This window comes from Agelaius tricolor, unplaced genomic scaffold (assembly GCF_023055355.1).
Source record: "Agelaius tricolor isolate 1412-34295 unplaced genomic scaffold, bAgeTri1.0.p SCAF_31, whole genome shotgun sequence".
Lineage (NCBI taxonomy): Eukaryota > Metazoa > Chordata > Aves > Passeriformes > Icteridae > Agelaius > Agelaius tricolor.
In genome coordinates this window covers 4,182,117-4,204,108 of record NW_027269291.1, presented here as the reverse complement: position 1 = coordinate 4,204,108, position 21,992 = coordinate 4,182,117, and the positions used below count along the sequence as shown (strand labels likewise).

At 48.0% G+C, this 21,992-nt stretch overlaps 1 protein-coding gene across 2 annotated transcripts in view; it reads left to right on the top strand.

Moving 5' to 3' along the window:
• NSF (N-ethylmaleimide sensitive factor, vesicle fusing ATPase) overlaps nucleotides 1–21,992 on the top strand; it is an 84,197-nt gene that overhangs the window by 27,353 nt on the left and 34,852 nt on the right. For both annotated transcript variants that reach the window (XM_071450689.1, XM_071450690.1), the window contains exons 5-8: nucleotides 4,499–4,665; nucleotides 6,365–6,472; nucleotides 7,644–7,719; nucleotides 14,398–14,553. In XM_071450689.1, the coding sequence (XP_071306790.1) occupies nucleotides 4,499–4,665; nucleotides 6,365–6,472; nucleotides 7,644–7,719; nucleotides 14,398–14,553 (507 nt within the window). The remainder of the gene's footprint in view (nucleotides 1–4,498; nucleotides 4,666–6,364; nucleotides 6,473–7,643; nucleotides 7,720–14,397; nucleotides 14,554–21,992) is intronic.

The window sequence follows — 21,992 nt, the reverse complement described above, 5'->3', positions numbered from 1 at the left end:
GCCTTGCAAGCCTTGGTGAATGTTTGGAGGAGATTCCCTCTGCTTGGATCACTGTCAGCTGCAGGTACAGCTGTTGACCCTGTCTGTAGCTGCTGGAATGCTGAGCAGACTCCTGGCAGAGTTGTTACAGGAGGATCTCTGTGTTCTTTGGTCCACATTTGTTCTTTGGACCATCAGGAGTCACCTCTGTGCTTGTGGACAGGGCAGCTCCTCCTGTGCCTTGCTGGGATCCTGCTCTCTGCACACTGTCCAAGGGGCTTTGCCTCTGGAGTAGCTACAGGGGGTCAGGGAATTCCCTCCTTTGGGACTGTGGGCAGAGCTGGTGGCTGCATCTTCTGTGAGGATGAGGAGGGCTGGGCCTGAGGAGTGCTGTGGCTCTGTGGCCTGGTTTGAAAAGCCAGGTGTGTGCTGAGGAAGGCAGGAGCCTCCCTTGAAATGGAAAATGCAAACCCCTCTCTCTGAATTATTATAATTTTGAAATTAAGGGGCTCTCAGGCAAAGATATGGGAATAGGAATAACAGTTCTTTACTAGGAAAATTAAAAATACAAATACAAACCAAACCAGTGCCAGAGTGAGAGCAGTCCCTGTCCCCTGTGTGTCAGGGGGTGGCACAGCCCCATCCCATGGGGGCTCAGCCCTCCTGCAGTACCAGCTGTGGCTCTGCTGGAGCAGGGATCCTGCACAAGGGGGGAGTTTTCCTCTGCAGCTCCAGGGCTGCTGCAGATGGGCCTGGGCTCCCTCTGGCCATGCAGGGCAGCAGAAGCTGCTCCTCTGGGAATGCACTGGGCAAAGGCTGCTGGGGTGTCCCAAAGCTCACATTGGATCCAGGTAGGAATGCTTGGCTCCTCCCCTGGGCACAGCATCTCCCCATGGGACGATGGAATTGGATCAGCCCTGCAGGGACACTCAGTGGCCATGGACAGAAGATAATTAATAATTAATGGCCCATGAACAAAGAGATCTCCTGGAGGGAGGATTGGCTGTGGAAGAGACAAAGAAAACTGCCCAATGAGCAGCAGATACCTGCCCCAGCTGTGACAGATGTGATAGAATTCACATCCTCATTTCAGCCTCAGACACTGTGGGTGTGAGGTGCTCCTGGGGCAGCTCCCTCTTGGCTGTTTGTTTTCCCAGCTCCTGTGGTCTCAGCAGCTCCATGAGCATGGATCAGTGCTCAGATGTGAAGTCTGATGTGTTTGTAGGGACAGCTGGAGGGTCCCTCTGCCTCTCTGGATGTCCCACAGAGCAGGATTTGGACCTGGGGGAGACCTTCCTGCTCCATACAGTGACCTGCAAGGAGCTTGGTCTCTTCTCCCAGGAGAAAAGGGACAGGATGGAAGGAAACAGTCTCAGGTTGTGCCAGAGGAGGTGTAGGTTGGATATTAGGGAGGATTTCTTAGGGAGAATGGGTTGTAAAGGCTTGGAGCAGGCTGCCCAGGGCAGTGGTGGGGTCACCATCCCTGGGAATGTTTGAAGAACTGTGGATGTGGCACTTGAGGACATTACTTAATGGTGACCATGGTGCTGGTGCTGGGTTGATAGTTGATCCTGGAGGCCTTTTCCAACCTTGATGATTCTGTTAATCTGTGATTTTTTTTGCCTTCTGCTCTTGTTTTAACTGAAGAAGAACCTATAACAGGGGAAAATTAATTCATAAATGAATTTGTCATAAATTCATTTATTTCTCACCCTTGTTTGGCTGATCATGTGCCAACTCACTTACAATGCTTTTCAGTCCTCAGGTCTTTTGGGGAAAGAAGCACTGCTATTCTGTGTGATCAGCTCTCAGAGCAGTTTGTGGCTGTCCTTGTCCTGGGCTTTGCTGTAAACCTCCCAGCTACGTGGGAGCCTGTGTTAACAAAAATAATGCAGTGATTCTGTGCACAGTGACTAAATGTCATCTGACTCCGTGCTGGGTGGAAGGGATTTGTAAAAACATTTTGCAGGTAGGGAGAATGTTCACAAAGCCAGTGATTTCCCAGGGCTCCTGCTTTGTCCTGCTCCCCTGATAATGTGGAAGCTGTGCTTTAAATGTCAGTGTAAATGCAGCCCACAGCTCTGTGGAGCAGTGATGAGTCCTGCTGAGCCCCTGATGATGCAGTCAGGGTTTTCCAGGTGAGTGATTTTCCTGGTGGGAAGGCACAGTGCCCTGATGGATGTGTCTGTCCTGCCTTCTGTGCACTCCAGCTGCACCAGCTCCTGTGTTTGCAGCAGAGATGCTCAGCTGGAGCCAAGGCAGGCTGTGCCTTCCCACCTCAGGGAGGTTCCTGGGGCCTTCCCAGAGCCAGGAGCTTCCTGCTGCATTCTCTGCTGCCTTCCCAGCCTCTCTCTGGGACATTCCAGGCTCTTGGAGCTGGTGCTGTGCTCTGCTGGGTTTGCTGCATCCCCTCAGCACTCAGTCCTGGCTGTAAGGGCTGCTGACACCTCAAGCCTGTGATGTGACCAAATCCAGGGACTGATATTCCAGAAACTTTTATTTGACAAAGCCAGGAGGTTCAGCAAGGAAAAGGAAACTGCTCAGAGGTGATCTGTAAGGTGAGAGGAGCTCCTGGTGTTTGCTTGCAGGACCAAAGGGATCACCCTGCTGCTTTTGGAAGAACTCAGTGCAGTAGATCAGCTGTGGTGTTTCCATCTTTATCCCTGTTTGCTGAAGGTCTGTCTGTGGCAGCTCCTTCCAGGGAGGATGTTTAGGGTGTGTGCTGTGTGTTCTGGTCACACCTTCAGCAGAGTCAGGCTCTCCTTGTTCCCTTTATGTGAACAATCCTGGGGCTTGTGTTGCCATCAGCCTCAGCATCTGCAGGTTTGTTCTGGAGCCATTCTGCTGCCAGGGCTGGACAGGAAATCCCAGATGGAGTGAAGAGCCTTTCCCACATTCCCCTCCTCCTACTTCATCCTTGCTGCTCTTTGCTCTCCAGATTCAAAGCAAACCTTTAATGTTCCTCACTCTTCTGGAGAATCTTTCTGCATTGCTGGGCCTGCCTGTCTGTTTGTCCTGCCCTTGGGGCACCATGCTGGGCAGTCCCTGGAGCTGTGGGTTGTGCTGCTCTTTCCTTTCCATCCTCTTCATCCTCATCATCCTCTTTCCACCCTGAGAGGTCTCTTGTTTCCCACGTTCTGTGCCTGTGGGATCAGGGTGGCAGTGGCATTGCAGTGCCTTCCCTGCCCCTTGGCTTTCTGTTCAGGGGGTTCTGCATCACTGAAAGGAACCTGGAAATGCCAGCATGGGCCCAAGGGCACCTCTGGGGTAGTGTCGGCTCTGTCTGTCTGTCTGTCTGTCTGTCTGTCTGTCAGTCTGTCTGTCTGTCTGTCTGTCTGTCTCTGCCCCAACACGGGTAGGGTGGTTCTTGGGTGGACGCGTTTCAAAGGACGAGTCTGGACTCTTCAGCTTTTCCATCTTCAGATTGTTCATTGTTTCTTATCTACAAAATTTTCTGTCTGCCCAGCAGAGGTCTGATCTGCAAGGCAGCCAAGGGCACTCTGACCACTCACAGGGCGGTCATGTCTTTTTATACTAAAATCTACGTACATGATATTTACCTTTATTTTCCAATACTTTTCACCCATGTTGGCAAGTGCACCTTCACCATGAACCAATCCCCAAGTGCCAACATCACCACAGGAGATGGAGGACAAGAAGAAGAAAGAAGAAGGACGAGACACGCCCTGATCCCTCCATCTTGTCTCCATAACCCCCCTATACCAAAAACCTTAAAGTTTATATTTCACCCTATAAATGTGTCCCTTTTACACCCTTCACTCTAAAGTGATTCTCATGTCCTCAAACTGCTGTCACTTCTGTGGATGGATCAAAATCAAGCCACCAAACACTCCTGGCAACATTCCAGGATTTCCGAGCCCCCCAAGGGTTCTCCTGGCATCTCTGGACATCGGGAGTGATGTGCTGAGTTCCCACAGGGTAGGGGCTGTTTCCTCAGTGTCAGCTGTGGGCTTTGTTTTGGGCTGACAGATTGCATTGCTGCATTTAAATGTGCAGTAATTCACTTTCTGCTGCCTCATCTGGAGAACAGCTCAGCAATCTTGTACAGAAACCCAGTGATGGCCTCTTGTCACTGCTTTTGGGCAAGGCAACCCTTAAGGCTGCTTTTGGGCTTCCTGGAGATGTGTCCAAACCCTTGGGTGGAGATGCAGCCATGTGGGACCATAGCACATCTGGATTTGCTTTCATTGTCCTCATCCCCCAAAGTCCATGTGGTGTTTGAGCTGTTTTAAAAGTTTATTAAGAGTTTTTAGAGCAATGCAGGCATTTTCAGTGAAAAATGGGACTTTTCAGTGAAAATTTTACTGTATTTTTGACCTGTTAGTTCAACATGGGTTAAGAGAAATAAGGGTCTTTAGCAGAAATAATATATTCAGTTTTAAAAAGTGAAATTCTCAAGGGAAGGGTGTGTATTGCCAAACTTATTGCCATATTTAAGGTCCCCCCAGTTTAATACACTGGGGGGACCTTACATATGCTGTTTCTTGGGTTTTTTCAGTTTCCTTATACACTTTTGACAAGACCAAGCAGTGCATTGGCACCATGACCATCGAGATTGACTTCCTGCAGAAGAAGAACATTGACTCCAACCCCTATGACACAGACAAGATGGCTGCAGAGTTCATCCAGCAGTTCAACAGCCAGGCCTTCTCTGTGGGCCAGCAGGTGAGCTGTGCTCTGGGGCTTTGAGGGGCCAGCTGAGGGTGCCAAGAGCTCTGCAAAGGCTGGGTGAGGGGCAGGATTTGTTTTTTGTGTGAAGTGATGCCTCAGGTTTTAGATTTTTGTATTTTTCAGGTTCTGTGCTGCTTTAGTGGGTGGGTCTGGGCTTCACATGAGGGGATGCTGAGCTCTGTGCACAGAGCAGGGAGACAAAACAATTCCTGCTCCAGCTGGGGACCAAGGACAAATGATCCAAATCTCAGGCCCAAGAGCACAAACAACGTGGGCTGGAGAGAGAAAAACAAGAAGGATGAGGCTTGATGATTTAAATCTGTCTGGACAATTAACTGCAATATGAAAATGGACCAAAACTTATAAAAGTGAGAGACCCCATGACCAGTGGGGCATTTTGTGACCGTTTTTGGTTTTGGGGTGCAGCCCTGGCTGGGCCCTTGTGCTGCCCAAGGTGGATCCATTGAGGCCTCCTAATAAATCCCTGCTTTATTCTTCAGCTCTGTCCAGTCTCTGGTTTAGTTCAGCCTTCCCAAGGCAGCCAAAGGATGTCTTTATGAACAGTAAAACCATTGTGGCTTTCACTGAGAGCAGGGGCAGAGGGGTTTAGAATCTGCCCTATCCTAAATCTGTGAGGAAAATCCCAGGGCTTGGGAGAGTTTGGGTCTCTCTGTGTTGTGGCCTGGTTGGATGTGAGCATGGCAACTCCTGGAATATTTTGGGAAGTCACTTTTGCCTCCTTCTGTATAAGATCAAGACAAACACCAGGTTTAATTCATTCTCAGGGGCACCTCCCAAGTGCAGTGTATTTTATTGTTCTGGAAGTGTCCCAGGCCAGGCTGGACAGGGCTTGGAGCAGCCTGGGACAGTGGAAGGGGTCCCTGCCATGGCAGGGGTGGCACTGGATGAGCTTTAGGATCCTTTCCAGCCTGAACTATTTTGGGATTCCATGATTTATTGCTGCTCTAGGGACTTCAGCAGCAAAACAGAGATGAAATATTTTCCTTGGGGAGCTTGGGAAGCTGATGTCCCTGTAATTGAGCCTGCAGGGGTCTGCAGCAGATGAACTTCAGCCCTGTGTGACTGCCTCTGCTTTGCCTTGCTCTCAAAACAGGTCAGGGTTGGTCTCTCACAGCATTTACACCTTGCAGGCTCTGAATCTTAAGGCAGTTGGAAATAGAAACTCAAGGAAAGGGAGGCAAGGCTGCAGACCCAGCCTGGTTTTCTGTAGGATGGACCCTACTTCTCATCACATTCATTCTGTCTCTCATTAGCACTGTTCCTGGAGTGTCCTTGTCAAGCTGAAATGCCAAAGATCTGAGAGTTTTGAGCTAAATTGTTCTCCATGACTAGCACCAATTATTGAAGTGAGGGGGAAATGTCATCAGATGATACAGAACACTGAGCTGGGGAGGAGGGGAGGAGGGAATAGATGATTTTCTTGGAAGGAGGATTTTTCTTTGAGTTTCTCTAGCTGACTTTGTGTTCTGCAACTTTAGTTCTGTTACTCTGACATTGGGGCAGGGAAAGCACATGGTCAGCACTCCAGACTGAGAGTTTTACAGGGATTCCTTCCAGGGGAGCTGCTGGGTGCTTAACTCAGTCTTCAGGCCTCTCTCCCTTCAAATCTTACTAGGCTTGTCAAAATCCTTTTCAACTTTTTTTTAATGAGATTTGTTTTCCCTTTCCACAGCTGGTGTTCAGCTTTAATGACAAGCTGTTTGGGCTCTTGGTGAAGGACATGGAAGCCATGGACCCCAGCATTCTCAAAGGGGAGTCTGGAACAAGCAAAAAGCAGAAGGTGGGCACCCAGGAACTCCTGTGCATTCCTTGGGGACTGCAGAGCTGCAAGTCCTACCAGATAATGCCACCAAGGGCAGTTTGGGTGACCTGCCTTTGGAGAAGTCACAAATCTGCCTCATCTGTGTGTCAGGGGACAAGGAGCCTTGTTTGAAGTTCAGTGCAGTATTAAATCTTAGACCCCGAATGTTTCGGGTGTGCCCTGCCTGGCTCCGTCTGGCCTCACTGCTGGACCAGAGGCTGCAGCTGTGGCGTTTTCACCCCAGAGATGCCTTTGGCTGGCTGGGTGCTGCAGCTGGGCACTCAGAACAAGTCCAGGCAAAACAGGAACTCAGTTTACCTTTGGTGGAAAAGGTTCAGACAGCAGTGAAGAGAAAAGGAGCGGGTTCTGCCGTGGAGCTTAGATCCAGAGTTTATTGTAGCATGGTAGATTTCTGAATGTGGTAACAGCTCCAGACAGACAGACAGACAGACAGAACCCTGACCCCATGGTCTCGTGTCCTTTTAAAGCCCCGGGGACAGGGGGAGGGGAGGGACAGGTGAGGGCCAACCAGGTGTGAGCAGGGGAAGGCTCAGGGGATGTGGACGCCAGGACAAACCAATGAGCCCAGGCCTGGGGGGCATCTGCCAATCACACCACGCCTTGCTGGAAGGTGAAGAATAATGCACAGCTGCCAGGCAGGAGGGCACAGGGGAGGGGGAAAGGTTGGCATCCTTGAGGGGGATGGGAAAGGTGAGACAGGAATGGTGACACACTGCAACAGTGCAGCCTCCACTAAACTGCAGAGCTAGGGAGGATACAGGAATTTTGGTCTTTAAGTACTAATTCATGGAAACTCTCTTGAGTTTTTTTGTCTTCCAGATATGTCCAGTTTTGATTTTTCCTTCTCTAGAAAGGACAGGATTTTATTTTCTCCTTTCCTTGCTGAAATAAAATAGTTGGGTTTGAACTAAACCAGGAACTTTTAAAAGCCAGGTGGTTGTACCTGGTGAGCTTCCCCATTCAGTGGTGTTTGTTTTAGAGGTGGGGTTGGTATTTTTCATTCTTCCCAGGCACTGGAGCTTTTGCTGCTTTTTCCTGCCTTCTGAGATGTTCTTGGAGATACCTGGAGCAATCTGAAGCTGAGTTCAATGGTAATTAATATAATTATTTCTTTCCCTTCCTTTTGCAGATTGAAGTTGGCTTGGTTCTTGGAAACAGCCAAGTTGCCTTTGAGAAAGCTGAGAACTCCTCTCTCAATCTGATTGGTGAGTTCCTGCACCCACAGAGAAATAATGCTTGAGATCTGCTGCTGTTCAGGCCCAGGAGACTTCATTGCCTCCAGGCTGTTGTTTGTCTTCACTCCTAGGCTGAGATTAGCAAGGCCAAATGGATTAGTAGATCCTGAGACAGCAGCTGTTTGAAATATTTTATTTTATTTTAATATTTTAATTAAGATTTTAATATTTATTTCATCAGAGAATGATGTTTTCAGTGACAGTAACAAGCCAACAGCTCTCCCATTAAATTTAATTAAAGGAGAAGGGATTGGGAAATAAAGAGCTTTTTAAATGTGTGGTCAAAATTTGACAGTCCTGCTCTTTGGAAGGAGCTGCAGGACAGCACTGAGGGTTGTGTGGAACTGCTTCCAGGAGTTTGTTTAAATCAGTTCCCAGGTGTGTGAGCAGTTTCTAAACCTCAACCAAACAAATCCCTGTGTACAATATCACACTTGGCCATCAGAGAAATTGGGGAATAATTGCTGTGTCCTCCCCACATTCCTTTAGAAAGAAACTGCTGCAGGGGTTGGGCTGCTGCTCTGCCTTTGGCTGTCCAGTGGTATGAGGTGGGTGACTCTTTCCAGGCTTCAGCTGCAGATCCCTCCCTGCCTGTGATTCAAGGCCAAACACTTCTATTCTTATTCTAGTTTAATTTTTTCTTGTTTTTCTTCCCTGTTTTGTTCCTTCCTCCCAGAATCCACAAGCTAGAGCCACTCCTCCTTCTGCTGCTGCTGTTGCACAGATCAGGAGTGGCGGGTGCAGGCAGCTGGGAGGGGGCTCAGGGAGCCATGAGGTTTATTTTTGCTGCAGAGCACAGCTCTGCTTAGCTGGGAGTACAGGAATAAACCCTCTGAGGGGAGCAGCCACTGAGGAAAGGAGCATTCAGCTCCTCCAGCACTGCAGGAGCTTGTGGCAGGTTTGATGCTGCCCTAAAGGGCCACATTTGGGGCCAGGACTTTGTGTCCTGCAGCTGCTTTCTGTGCCACAGTTGGTGCAGGCAGTGGAGGGTGTGAGGCTGTTGTGTAACCACACCTTGCACCTCAACAGAGTTTTGGTCTGAGCACTCAGCCTGTGCTGAAACCCTAAATTTTTGTATTTGTGGGACCCTCATGGCAGGAAGGGATGATGAATGTGACTCCATGTTCTCAGAAGGCTCATTTATTATTTTGTGATACTATATTATATTAAAGAATACTAAACTAAACTATACTATACTTAAGAATACAGAAAGGATACAGACAGAAGGCTAAAAAGATAATAATGAAAATTTGTGACTCTTTCCAGAGTCCTGACACAGCTTGGCCAATGAGTCAAAACAACTCACAGCAGAATCCAATTTAAAAATCACCTGTGGGTAAAGAATCTCCAAACACATTCCAGATGAGCACAACACAGGAGAAGCAAATGAGATAATTATTGTTTTCATTTTTTCTCTGAGGCTTCTCAGCTTCCCAGGAGAAACTTCCTGGGCAAAGGGATTTTCCAGAAGATGTGAATGTGACACTAACACAGCTCTGTAGGCTGATGGCTGTAATTAAGCATCCTAACAAGGGTACAGCTGTTAGGAGCACCAAATGGAACTTGCAGGGGCAGGGCAGTGAGTTCCCACCTGTGACTGTGGGATCCCAGCCTTTCAGGTTTCACCCTGTTCACTGAGGGTTATTTCAGCAGGGGATTGTACCTGGTTAATATTCAGAGCCATAAAATGCCCTGGCATCTCCCCCTTGGCACGTGTGGGAGAGCTGCTGCATTGGGAATAGGGACCCTTCCCCAGGATTCTGTTTCATTGTCTTCAGACAAGACAAAAGAGCTTCTTGTGCCTCAATTTACTTCTGTCAAATTGGTACTTCATTTAATCTCCTCATTGATCTGAGGCAGAGCTGCTTAATGTGCTCTGTTGGTCTCTGGGGAATTGTAAAGTTCTGAATAATTAAATTGTGAGAGAGGAGATGAAAGTGAAGTGAGTGTCACTGAGCTCTGTAAAGGGCCTGCACTATTTCAATAGAGAAGAATTGTAGTAATTTTTTAAAAAGGCAATTCTGTTTGTTCTGTTTAGCATAAAATCGTGTTATGAAACCACTGGAAGAGCTTTCAATCCAATCTGCAAGAATTTTACTGTGCTGAGGTGCAGCCAGAAGGGGGGAGTGTAGGCCAAGCTCTGTGGGAGCAGGAACAGCCCTGGCTGAGGGCTCTGACCTAAAAGCTGGAGTGCAGCACTGGGATAATAAACACAGGGGAATTGTGGCTCTCCCTGCAGGGCTGTAGGTGCTCTGTGTCCCAAGTGCTGTCCCTGGCATCTGACCCACAGGCACGTTCCTGTTGGTTTGTTTTGCTGCCCTTGGAATTGAAATATTGATTCCAGATGTGTTGAGACCAGGATTAAAGAGTCTGGGCTGAGCTCACACAGAGCTGCTGTTTGCTCTACTTCCTGGACTCTTGCTGCTCATTCATTATCTGGCTGAACTTGAAATAGCTCTTAAAGAGCTTGTGGAACAGAGCAGCAAAATGCACACTGGTTGTTTGCTAGGATTGGATATGGGGAATTGGGAATTGTCCCCTGGGAGGGTGGGCAGGCCCTGGCACAGGGTGCCCAGAGCAGCTGGGGGTGTCCCTGCATCCCTGGCAGTGCCAAAGGCCAGGCTGGATGGGGCTTGGAGCCACCTGGGACAGTGGAAAATGTCCCTGCCCATGGCAGGGGTGGCACTGGATGGGTTTAAAGTCCCTTCCAACCCAAAGCCACCTGTGACTCTGTGATCTCTGTGATTCTGTGATGTTCTAGGGTGGGAATGGCCCCCATTGGGAAAACCATTAAGAGCCAACCCTTAAACCCTGTGCAAGTCTGAGGAAACATCCCTTAATTTCTGCAGTAATTAAGGATAATTGGCAGTTCTTTGCTTTTTCTCTGGGTTGTCAGATCTCTGTGTGTTTCCCTGGTAGCTGAGGGTGCTGAAAGCCATGTGCAAGGTTGATCTGACTGATAAAAATGTCAGTGCCTCAATAAACCTAAGGTCAGACTACACAGGCTTTGCCAGCATCCTTCCAGGAGCATCTGGGCCTGTTTTCTGCTCCCTGAACACTCTGGATACTCCCCAGCTCCTGTGCAGGGAGGTGAGGAGCTCTGTGGTGCCTGTGACTGAGCAGCAGCAGGGAAAGGAGGTGGTTAAAGGGCTGCAGGCAGACTCAGGGTCTGCAGTGCCTCTGGAGGAGGTTGTGGAGCAGACAATGAGCTGGGAGGGTCTGCCAGGACTGGCCTTGGTTCTTCTGAGGTGTAAGGGAATTGTTCTGTGTGACTCTGCTGGAAATTGCTCCAGGGTCTGGGGACTGAGTGGTGAGTGTGCTGCTCCTTCCCAAGGGATTCTGGAGAAGGTTTGGAGAGTGCAGATCTTAGAACCTGAGACGTGTACAGAAAAAATCAACAGTAATAAAGCATTAAATGAGAGGAAAAGGGTGATACACTGGGAAGGGCAGTAGTTAAGGATAATTGGCAGTTCTTTGCTTTTTCTCTGGGTTGTCAGATCTCTGTGTGTTTCCCTGGTAGCTGAGAGTGCTGAAAGCCATGTGCAAGGTTGATCTGACTGATATAAATGTCAGTGCTTGTTTATAGGCTTGATTAAACCTAAGGTGGGACTACATGGGTGTGCCAGCATCCTTCCAGGAGCATCTGGGCCTGTTTTCTGCTCCCTGAACACTCTGGGTACTCCCCAGCTCCTGTGCAGAGGGGTGGGGAGCTCTGTGGTGCCTGTGGCTGAGCAGCAGCAGGGAAAGGAGGTGGTTAAAGGGCTGCAGGCCTGTGCTCATGGTCTGCAGTGCCTCTGGAAGAGGTTGTGGAGCAGACAATGAGCTGGGAGGGTCTGCCAGGACTGGCCTTGGTTCTTCTGAGGTGTAAGGGAATTGTTCTGTGTGACTCTGCTGGAAATTGCTCCAGGGTCTGGGGACTGAGTGGTGAGTGTGCTGCTCCTTCCCAAGGGATTCTGGAGAAGGTTTGGAGAGGTGCAGATTTAGAACCTGAGATGTGTACAGAAAAAATCAACAGAAACTCTAATATAGCATTAAATGAGAGGAAAAGGGTGATACACTGGGAAGGGCAGTAGTTAAGGATAATTGGCAGTTCTTTGCTTTTTCTCTGGGTTGTCAGATCTCTGTGTGTTTCCCTGGTAGCTGAGAGTGCTGAAAGCCATGTGCAAGGTTGATCTGACTGATAAAAATGTCAGTGCTTGTTTATAGGCTTGATTAAACCTAAGGTGGGACTACATGGGTGTGCCAGCATCCTTCCAGGAGCATCTGGGCCTGTTTTCTGCTCCCTGAACACTCTGGGTACTGCCCAGCTCCTGTGCAGAGGGGTGGGGAGCTCTGTGGTGCCTGTGGCTGAGCAGCAGCAGGGAAAGGAGGTGGTTAAAGGGCTGCAGGCAGACTCAGGGTCTGCAGTGCCTCTGGAGGAGGTTGTGGAGCAGACAATGAGCTGGGAGGGTCTGCCAGGACTGGCCTTGGTTCTTCTGAGGTGTAAGGGAATTGTTCTGTGTGACTCTGCTGGAAATTGCTCCAGGGTCTGGGGACTGAGTGGTGAGTGTGCTGCTCCTTCCCAAGGGATTCTGGAGAAGGTTTGGAGAGGTGCAGATCTTAGAACCTGAGATGTGTACAGAAAAAAATCAACAGAAACTGTAATAAAGCACTAAATGAGAGGAAAAGGGTGATACACTGGGAAGGGCCAGCCTGTCTGGTCTAAGGGCAGTCCTGCCTCATGATCCTACAGCAGTCAGAGAGCTCTGGCAGCAGGGCTGACATGGGCTGGTTGTCAAAGCTCCTCCAGCAAAGTTCTTTGTCAAAGTTCCTTAAGAAAGAATCGAAACAGAGATCTGTGAGAGAGAAGGTCCTTGCATGAGTCAGTGAGGGATGAAAGGGAAGGAGGAAATAGCTGATGTCAGTGGAGTTCAGTGGGAATCTCTTTGCTGCTCATTGTAATTATTGAATAAGCTGGAAAAGGCTGGAGCAGTGAGGTGCCCAGGCTGGCTCTGAGCTCAGGGACTGAGGCAGGAAATGGCAGGGGAGATTGAGGACAGAGAACTGTAAATGATGTGTGGGAGGAGGAGCTCTCCTGACCTGGGTAAAACTGGTGGCTGTAGAGGGCCCAGATCCCAGGCAGCATTATTGTAATTGCAGGGAGGAATGATGAATGTGACTCCATGTTCTCAGAAGGCTCATTTATCACTTTATGATACTATATTATATCAAAGAATGCTATACTAAACTATACTAAAGAATATAGAAAGGATACTGACAGAATGCTAAAAAATAATAATGAAAACTTGTGACTCTCTCCAGGGTCCCAACACAGCTTGGCCCTGATTGGCCATTGAATCAAAACAATGATTCAGTCATTAACAATGAAACAATCATTACTTTATGATACTATATTATATCAAAGAATCCTAAACTATACTACACTAAAGAATACAGAAAGGATACTTACAGAATGCTAAATAAATAATAATGAAAACTTGTGACTCTTTCCAGAGTCCTGACACAGCTTGGCCCCAATTGGCCAAAGAGTCAAAACAATTCACACCAGAAACCAATGAAACAATCACCTGTGGGTAAAGAATCTCTAAACACATTCCACATGAGCAAAACACAGGAGAAGCAAATGAGTTAAGAATTGTTTTCATTTTTAAACACATTCCACATGAGCAAAACACAGGAGAAGCAAATGAGTTAAGAATTGTTTTCATTTTTAAACACATTCCACATGAGCAAAACACAGGAGAAGCAAATGAGTTAAGAATTGTTTTCATTTTTAAACACATTCCACATGAGGAAAACACAGGAGAAGCAAATGAGATAAGAGTTGTTTTCATTTTTAAACACATTCCACATGTGAGCACAACACAGGAGAAGCAAATGAGATAAGAATTGCTTTCATTTTTCTCTGAGGCTTCTCAGCTTCCCAGGAGCAAAATCCTGGGTGAAAGGATTTTTCCAGAGAATTTGAATGTGACAGCAGGATCAAGGGAATGAATGCTGCACCCATCTTGCAGTGTGTTCCTGTTATTAGGAGCTGTTAAATGTGGCTGCTAACAATGATCACATATTGTTCTGGAGGGATAGGAACAAAGCAGAGCATCCATCATTCTGTCCCTGCACTGAAGGTACAACCAAACTGCAGCACCTGCAGGTCCATTTGCCTGTCAGAGGCTGTGGGAGGATGAGAGAAGAGGAACAAGGGTTCCAGTGTGGAGCTGCTGCTGCCCAGGGAAGAACAGCTGGGACTGGGAAAGGCAGGACTGAGGAGGATGCAGGACACACCTGCCCCATCCCAGGTGGCCTGGAACAGGGTCACACTGCTTCTGGCAGCAGCCACATGGGCTGGGTGCTGAGGTTATGTGGGTCCAGGGTGAGTCTGTGGCAGAGAAATCTCCTGTGGATTCTTCAATACATAGGAACAACACCTGGCTGGAGAAAGCCCTGGTCTGAGCAGTGGGAAGGCTGGGGATCATTTACCAAGCTGGTCTCTGGTGTCCTGTCCTTGTGTCCTTGTCACAGTGTGTCCTCCTGGCCAATGTTTGGAACTGAGCAGAGTTTGTGGGATGGGTCTGACCTGCAGAGCTGTTCTGGTGTCTGCTCCTGTGTGTGCTGGGCTGTGTGTTTGAAACCATTTCTTGGCTTTTGCAGGTAAATCAAAGACCAAGGAGAACAGGCAGTCAATCATCAACCCTGACTGGAATTTTGAGAAAATGGGCATTGGAGGCCTGGATAAAGAATTCTCAGATATTTTCCGAAGAGCTTTTGCTTCTCGAGTTTTCCCACCTGAGATTGTGGAGCAAATGGGTGAGTACAACCTGGAAAAGGTTATATTGAGGATAACCTGGAAAAGAGTTTATTGAGGATAACCTGGAAAAGGGTTTATTGAGTATAACCTGGAAAAGGTTACATTGAGGATAACCTGGAAAAGGTTACATTGAGGATAACCTGGAAAAGGGTTTATTGAGGATAACCTGGAAAAGATTACACTGAGTATAACCTGGAAAAGGGTTTATTGAGGATAACCTGGAAAAGGTTACATTGAGGATAACCTGGTAAAGGTTACATTGAGGATAACCTGGAAAAGGTTACACTGAGTATAACCTGGAAAAGGGTTTATTGAGGATAACCTGGTAAAGGTTACATTGAGGATAACCTGGTAAAGGTTATATTGAGGATAACCTGGTAAAGGGTTTATTGAGGATAACCTGGAAAAGGTTACATTGAGGATAACCTGGAAAAGGGTTTATTGAGGATAACCTGGAAAAGGTTACACTGAGTATAACCTGGAAAAGGGTTTATTGAGGATAACCTGGTAAAGGTTATATTGAGGATAACCTGGTAAAGGGTTTATTGAGGATAACCTGGAAAAGGTTACATTGAGGATAACCTGGTAAAGGTTACATTGAGGATAACCTGGAAAAGATTACACTGAGGATAACCTGGTAAAGTGTGGCTGGGGCATAGGCTGCAGGCCTGTCCCTGGTGTGTGAGGGCTGGACACAGCTGACACCCCTGTGCTGCTGTAGCACAGCAGTTTCTGAGGGATCCAGCAGAGCCTCTTCTTCCCCTGGTGCTCCCAAATGTATTTTGGACTCTTGTTGCTTGGCTGGGGAAGGGAGACAAACCCACCACCAACACTCAGCCCTGTGCATGGAATGTCTGAAGGAATGAGACACGTGGTTTAACTGGATTCTGTTCTGCTGGAACTGAAACTGGGGCTCTGAGCAGCCTGGTCTGGTGGAAGGTGTCCCTGCCCATGGCAGGGGGTTGGAATGAGATGGGCTTTAAGGTCTCTTCCAACCCAAACCATCCCATGGTTCTGTGAGACTCTCCCTTGAATGCTTCATTTATCCATAGCAGTGACACTGCTCCTGTTCCTGACTGCCTGGCCATGTCTGTCCATGCAGCTCAGAGGAAATTTTGTTTTAATGCTCCTGCCATAATCTCTTTCACCTCCCAGTTCCCCTGGCAGCTGCACCATGAGCCCAGTAATCCCAGCATGGGCTGTGAGCTCTGCTGGTCTGGTTTGAAGTTTGAAGCTCAGCCCTGCACATGGAATGTCTGAAGGAATGAGACACATGGTTTAACTGGATTCTGTTCTGCTGGAACTGAAACTGGGGCTCTGAGCAGCCTGGTCTGGTGGAAGGTGTCCCTGCCCATGGCAGGGGGTTGGAATGAGATGGATTTTTAGGTCTCTTCCAAACCAAACCATCCCATGGTTTTGTGAAACCCTCCCTCCTTGAATGCTTCATTCATTTATCCATAGCAGTGATTCTATTCCTGACTGCCTGGCCATGATCTGTCCATACAGCTCAGAGGAAATTTTGTTTTAATGCTCCTGCCATAATCTCTTTCACCTCCCAGTTCCCCTGGCAGCTGCACCATGAGCCCAGTAATCCCAGCATGGGCTGTGAGCTCTGCTGGTCTGGTTTGAAGTGCTGACAGGCCATGGCACCTCCTGGAGTCTGTGAAATAAAAGCACAGATTCTAAATATAACTTCTCTTTTTGGGTCAAAGGAAGGAAAGGCAGTCCCAGTACTTGGTAAACATCTGCTGGCAGGCAGATAAATGGTGCAGGGTTTAATTTTTAGTAAGCAGTGTGCAGCTGCAGGTGTCTGGTTGTGTCCCAGAACGTGGCTGGGGATGTTCTGGCTGCTCCTTGTTCTGGGAATATAATCTGTGTGGGCTCCTATTTGAACTTGGAATCCATAGCTGTATCATTGCTGTGTATGTTTATGTTTCTGATCCACCTTCCCTCTCCCCACAAATGAAGCAATCACGATTTTGATTACAAACCAGATTTCCATCAGGAGCTACATCCTGTTTGTGTGGGGGTGTGTGGAGCTTCCAGTGCCTGTGGAACTGATGCAAAATAAACTTCCCTGGGATGTGCCTTCAGTCTTGTCTTGGGGGTTTGGGCATGTATGGAGGAGCTGTGGAGAAACCCCTGGGCTGATTCTCTCTCTCTCTCTTGCCTTTGAATTCCTGTTGATGGGAGAGCTGAGGCCTTTGGGGGATGCTCTTGGGTCTCCTGGGTTTTGTGGCTGTGGGCAAGATAAAACTTTCTCTGCTTCTGCTTGAGAACATAAAATGCTTAGATTTGTTAAATATTTAACTGCTCTGCAGAGAGAGGAGAGAAGAGAAATGGTGCTGGCTGTGGAAAGAGCAGCTTTTACCCAGAGGCACTGGTGGCCAGCTCAGCCTCCTGTACTTGAAATATTTTTACCTTTTGAAGCAGCTGTTGTGTGTATTCATGAAGTCTTTCCATGGAGCCAGGCTGGGAGAGCTGGGGCTGTTCAGCCTGGAGAAGAGAAGACTCCAGGAATATCTTAGAGCCTCTTCCAGTGCCTAAAGGGGGCTTATAAACCAGAGGAGAGGGATTTTTGACATGGACAAGAATGGGAGTGGTTTTAAACTAACAGAGGGGAGATTTGGGTTAGATACTGGGGTGGAATTGTTCCCTGGCAGGGTGGGCAGGCCCTGGCACAGGGTGCCCAGAGCAGCTGGGGCTGCCCCTGGATCCCTGGCAGTGCCCAAGGCCAGGCTGGGCAGGGCTTGGAGCAGCCTGGGACAGGGGAAGGTGTCCCTGCCATGGCAGGGGTGGCACTGGGTGACCTTTAAGGTCCCTTCCAGCCCAAACCATTCTGGGATTCTCTGATTCTGTGGCTGCAGTACAGAGCCCTTGGCTGGGACCACATGTGAAGGTAAAAGGTAAAAGATAATTGGTCTTGTTTAATAAAGGAAAACAAATATTCTGTGGAGGACCACTGGTATTTGGATTACCCTGGGCAATGAATTAAAGGTGTGCCCCATTAAATTACATTTAGTACAAATACTCTTGCTGTGTATGTTTACACCCAGGCTGCACAAAGAGACTTTTTTCAGGGAAGAAGTTGGAGTGGGAGCAGAGCTCCTGAGCTCTGATTAACCCCAGGGCTAAAGAGCTTATCTGAAATTTGAAAAAAAACCAAAAACTTTCTGACATTCATTTTCTTTGCCTTAGTTATAACTTGCTCTTAACTATATTTCAGATGTGAAATGTCAGTGTGACAGCTGTTCACCTTTGTGAATAATTTATTGGGAAAGGAAAAGATGGAATTTGCTTGCTGCCTGGTGCTGCAGTGCTCACCCAGTTGTGTTCTTTGCCCAGTGCTCCCAGACTGCAGCTTCCATGCCAAATGCAATAAATATTTCTGTCCAGAACTACACAGAGGCTCTATAGACCCTTCCAGCATTACTTGCAATTTGTGTGTGGTTTATCTAACTTCCATGGAATGTTCTGGGTTGGGAGCACATAAATCAATGTTAGTTAACCATAGCATCAAGGGGGGAATCACTGCTCTGCTGGCACAGGCCTTGGTTTATCCAAGAGCAGGAGTGTTAGACCAGCCCCAGCTGGGCACTAACCCTGGCCTGGAAGGGGCAGTTTCCTTTTGCCATCTCTGGATGTCCCAGCCCTGCTCTGGTGGCTTTGGGCTTGCATGGTTCTGTAGGGAGCTAACACAGCTGGCAGCAAAAATTACTGTTAATAAAGACAGATTGTAGAGTCAGTGTTCAGCTAGATCAGCTCCCTGGCTGTGTGATGTGACAGAATCCCACAATGGTTTGGGTGGAAAGGGACCTTAAACCCACCCAGTGCCACCCCTGCCATGGCAGGGACACCTCCCACTGTCCCAGGCTGCTCCAAGCCCCAGTGTCCATCCTGGCCTTGGGCACTGCCAGGGATGCAGGGGCAGCCCCAGCTGCTCTGGGCACCCTGTGCCAGGGCCTGCCCACCCTGCCAGGGAAGATTGACTGGTGCTTGACTCCTGATAATGCTGTGCCTGCCAAATGGAATTCAATCCTTACCTGGATGAAGTTTGAGGAAGATATCTGGAAACATTTTGGTTCCTCCTTTGTAGGAATGACACTTCTGAGGAAGGAACTTCACCCCTTGGGGCACTGGTGGAGGGAGATACCAGGCAGCTCTCCCTGAGGGACAGCCCTTCCCAGCCCTGTTGCCAGGGAATCCTCCTCCCTTCCAAGCCCTTCCAGGATTCTGTGCCAGCTCAGGGTGAGGCTGTGTCACTCTGTGCTGAGGGGAATCAGCCTTGGGCTGCTCTCTGCTGCATCCTCTTGCTCCAGCTGAAGCTCCTCTGTTTATTTGACAAATGTGTTTTTTTCCCCTCCATGGTAGGTGCTGGTTTTCTGCTGAGGCTTTAAACCCAGCTCATTCCACTGTTCTCTCTTCTTGTTGTTTTTTCTTTCCCCCTGACTCCCACAGATATTTATTCACTTGGAACAACATTTTTGATATTTGCTGCCTGGAGCTGTAACTTGGAACAAACCTCTAAAGTCCCTTCTCAGCCTTGAAAACAAAACACTTGTGCTGACCCCTTTTTCCTTATTTAAGAACACTCTGGTGTCCCCAGGCTTTGAAACAGAGTCTTGACTTGCAGCAGGGAAGGGATTTCTCTGACTCCTGTGGCACTTTAATTGTTGTAGAGGCCTCAAAGAGCAAATTCTGCATGGACATGTTGTTTAATAACAGGTAGAGAAATGTTTGCTGTTACATGTTCCTTCTAAGAGACTGAAATGGAACCCAAATTCCCCATCCTCTCCTGCTACCATAAATAAATGAAATCAGATTTTTGGAAGGTGGTTTCTGTTTCCTGGGAACCTTCTTAACCTGTGCTCTTGACCTGCCCTCTTGGGATCAGAGCTCTGTAATTTTGAAGTCCAGCTCATGATGGAGAAGTGAGGGATCAAGAACACAAGGGGAACATTGAAATGAGCAGACTCTCAGATTATTTTCTTCCTCAGATTCTGTCTGAAGTGGAGGCCTGTCTGTTAAGCTGCCTTAAAAATTAATGCATTAATGTTCTCAAAGTACTCAGCTACCGTAAGAGAAGAATAATGATGGAAAGGTTCTCACCCAGCTATTCTGAAAATAGGGTCATTTTAATGAAAAATCAGTGTCAGGCATGTTTAACCTCAACTGGGGTGCTGGGAATGCCAGGCCCTGCTGCTCTCAGCCTTTGCATCCAGCCTGGTTCTGTCTCTCCAGCATTCTGCATGGCAGCTCTGGGATTCTGAGCCATTCCTATAACCTTTACATCACCCATTAGCCATTTCTATAAATTTACATTTCTATAATTTACATCACCTTTACATCACCCATCATTATTTCTGCTCCCTTCCCTGCTCAGGACTGTGGTGCCCAACCCAAACCATGGATCCATTCTGGATCAGCAGGTTCTGGCTGTGCTTTGCTCTCTGAGCCTGGGCAAAATCCTCACTGGGATGATTTTTTGTGTTTTGCATCCTGTAATTCATTATTCCTCCCCAATTAGACACTCATGCATCAGGTTACATGGATTTCAGATGAATTTAATCCTGCCTGTCTGTGTGTTTGTAGCTCTTGGCTTTGCAGCCTGCAGATTTAATTGGAGCATTCTGTTCTGTTCCATCTCCCAGGCACCACATGCCACTAAATTCAGGAGGGATCATTTCTCACTGTGCTTTAAAGTTTGTGGGGTTTAATCTACTTTTCACCCACCTCCAACTTCATTCAGCCTGTGCTTTCCCTGCATGTCTAGGAGGGTGTCTATTTATTTATAGTATTTATATCTTTATTTAGTATTTACAGTATTTATAGTATTTATATCTAAGTCTAAATGTCCCTCTCTTTGTTTCTCTGTTTCCTCAAACCCCCTGTGTGGGGAGCCCCATGTTTTCCTGGAGGGAAGTTGTCTCAGACTGGCCTAATAAAGTTGTTCTGGCTTGTTCTTGTAGTCTTCTTCTCTTCTACCCACTTAAAAAGATATTATCTCAGAATTTTCCAGCCACCAGGTGAGTGCTAGGTCTGTACAACACAGTCAGAAAACAGCTGAGGTTCAAAGGGACCTCTCAATGTAGTCCAACCCCAGAGTTCTCTCCCTTTTCCCTTTCCAACACCAGGGATGACATTCACCATCTCCCCCCTGCTTTCTCACCCACCCTGTTCAGGTTCTCACTGACTTTGAGATGATTTCACCCACTCTGAGTGTCCTTGGGTGAAGTTCATGTCCAAGTGATCTGCCCATATCCAACACTTGTGGGCTCTTGTGTCCCTTGTTCTTTTTCTGCTTCTGTTGCCTGTTCCTACCCATTTGTCACTTTTATTAATATCAGCTGTCACAGAAAATGTCAACTCTTCATTGATGTAAATCAGTATTTAACAGCTTGACCTCAGCATTTGCTGTTGTTAACTCTTCCTCCTTGCTGAGGATGGCCCCAGTGCTTTCCTGCTCTTCTCCTCCTAAAGGGATTTCACCTGGAGTGCTCTGCTCACCCTGAGGCACCTGGATCCAGGGCACTGAATTCCTTTAGGGAGAGCAGTGAGGAAGTCCCTGACCTCTGTCACTTGCCTCTCCTTCTAAAAAGCAGAGATTGACTTTGGTGTCCCCCAGGGGTGGGGAGGAAAGTGAAGGAGCTGAATTAATCAGAATTACTGATAGAATTTGTTTGTGTGCTGGGATGCTGGATGCAATACAACTGGAAAACTTTGGAGAATGGACCAGTGCATTCCTGTCCTTCTCCTCCTAATGGGATTTAACCTGAAGTTCTCCTCCTAAGGGGATTTAACCTGAAGTTCTCCTCCTAATGGGATTTAACCTGAAGTTCTCCTCCTAAGGGGATTTAACCTGAAGTTCTCCTCCTAATGGAATTCAACCTGTCTGCTCACCTTGAGGCACTTGGATCCAGGGATTGACTTTGGTATCCCCCAGGGATGGGGAAGAAAGTGAAGGAGCTGAGTTAATCAGAATTACTGATGGAATTTGGATGAGTACAACTGGAAAACTTTGGAGGAGGGAACAGGGTAGGTGGCAGGGAAGCTTCTGGACACAGAGTGAGCTGACTTGAAGGTCCTCAATCCTGGCAGGGGTATGAGAGATGGGGCTTCCAAATTCTGCACAGTCCCCAAAGGAAATGATTCCCTTCTAACACAGGAATGTGGAAATGGGGCTGTGGCAGGGGCTTTACACCAACCCTGCAGCAGGGAATTTCTGTATGAGCCATCAGTGGGTTCTGGGAGGGCTTTGCTCCTGCTCCAGGTGGCTGCAGTGGTGTTGGTTGGTGGCATCACCATGGTCTGGCAGCCCCAGTTTGTCCCCAGCTGGGTGTCCCCGTGCCCTGGGCTGTCTGATGTGTTCACAAGGCAAGAACTGCTCAGCAGCATTCCCAAACTCCAGTGTTGCTGTCTGAGCAAGTGGGAATGACCC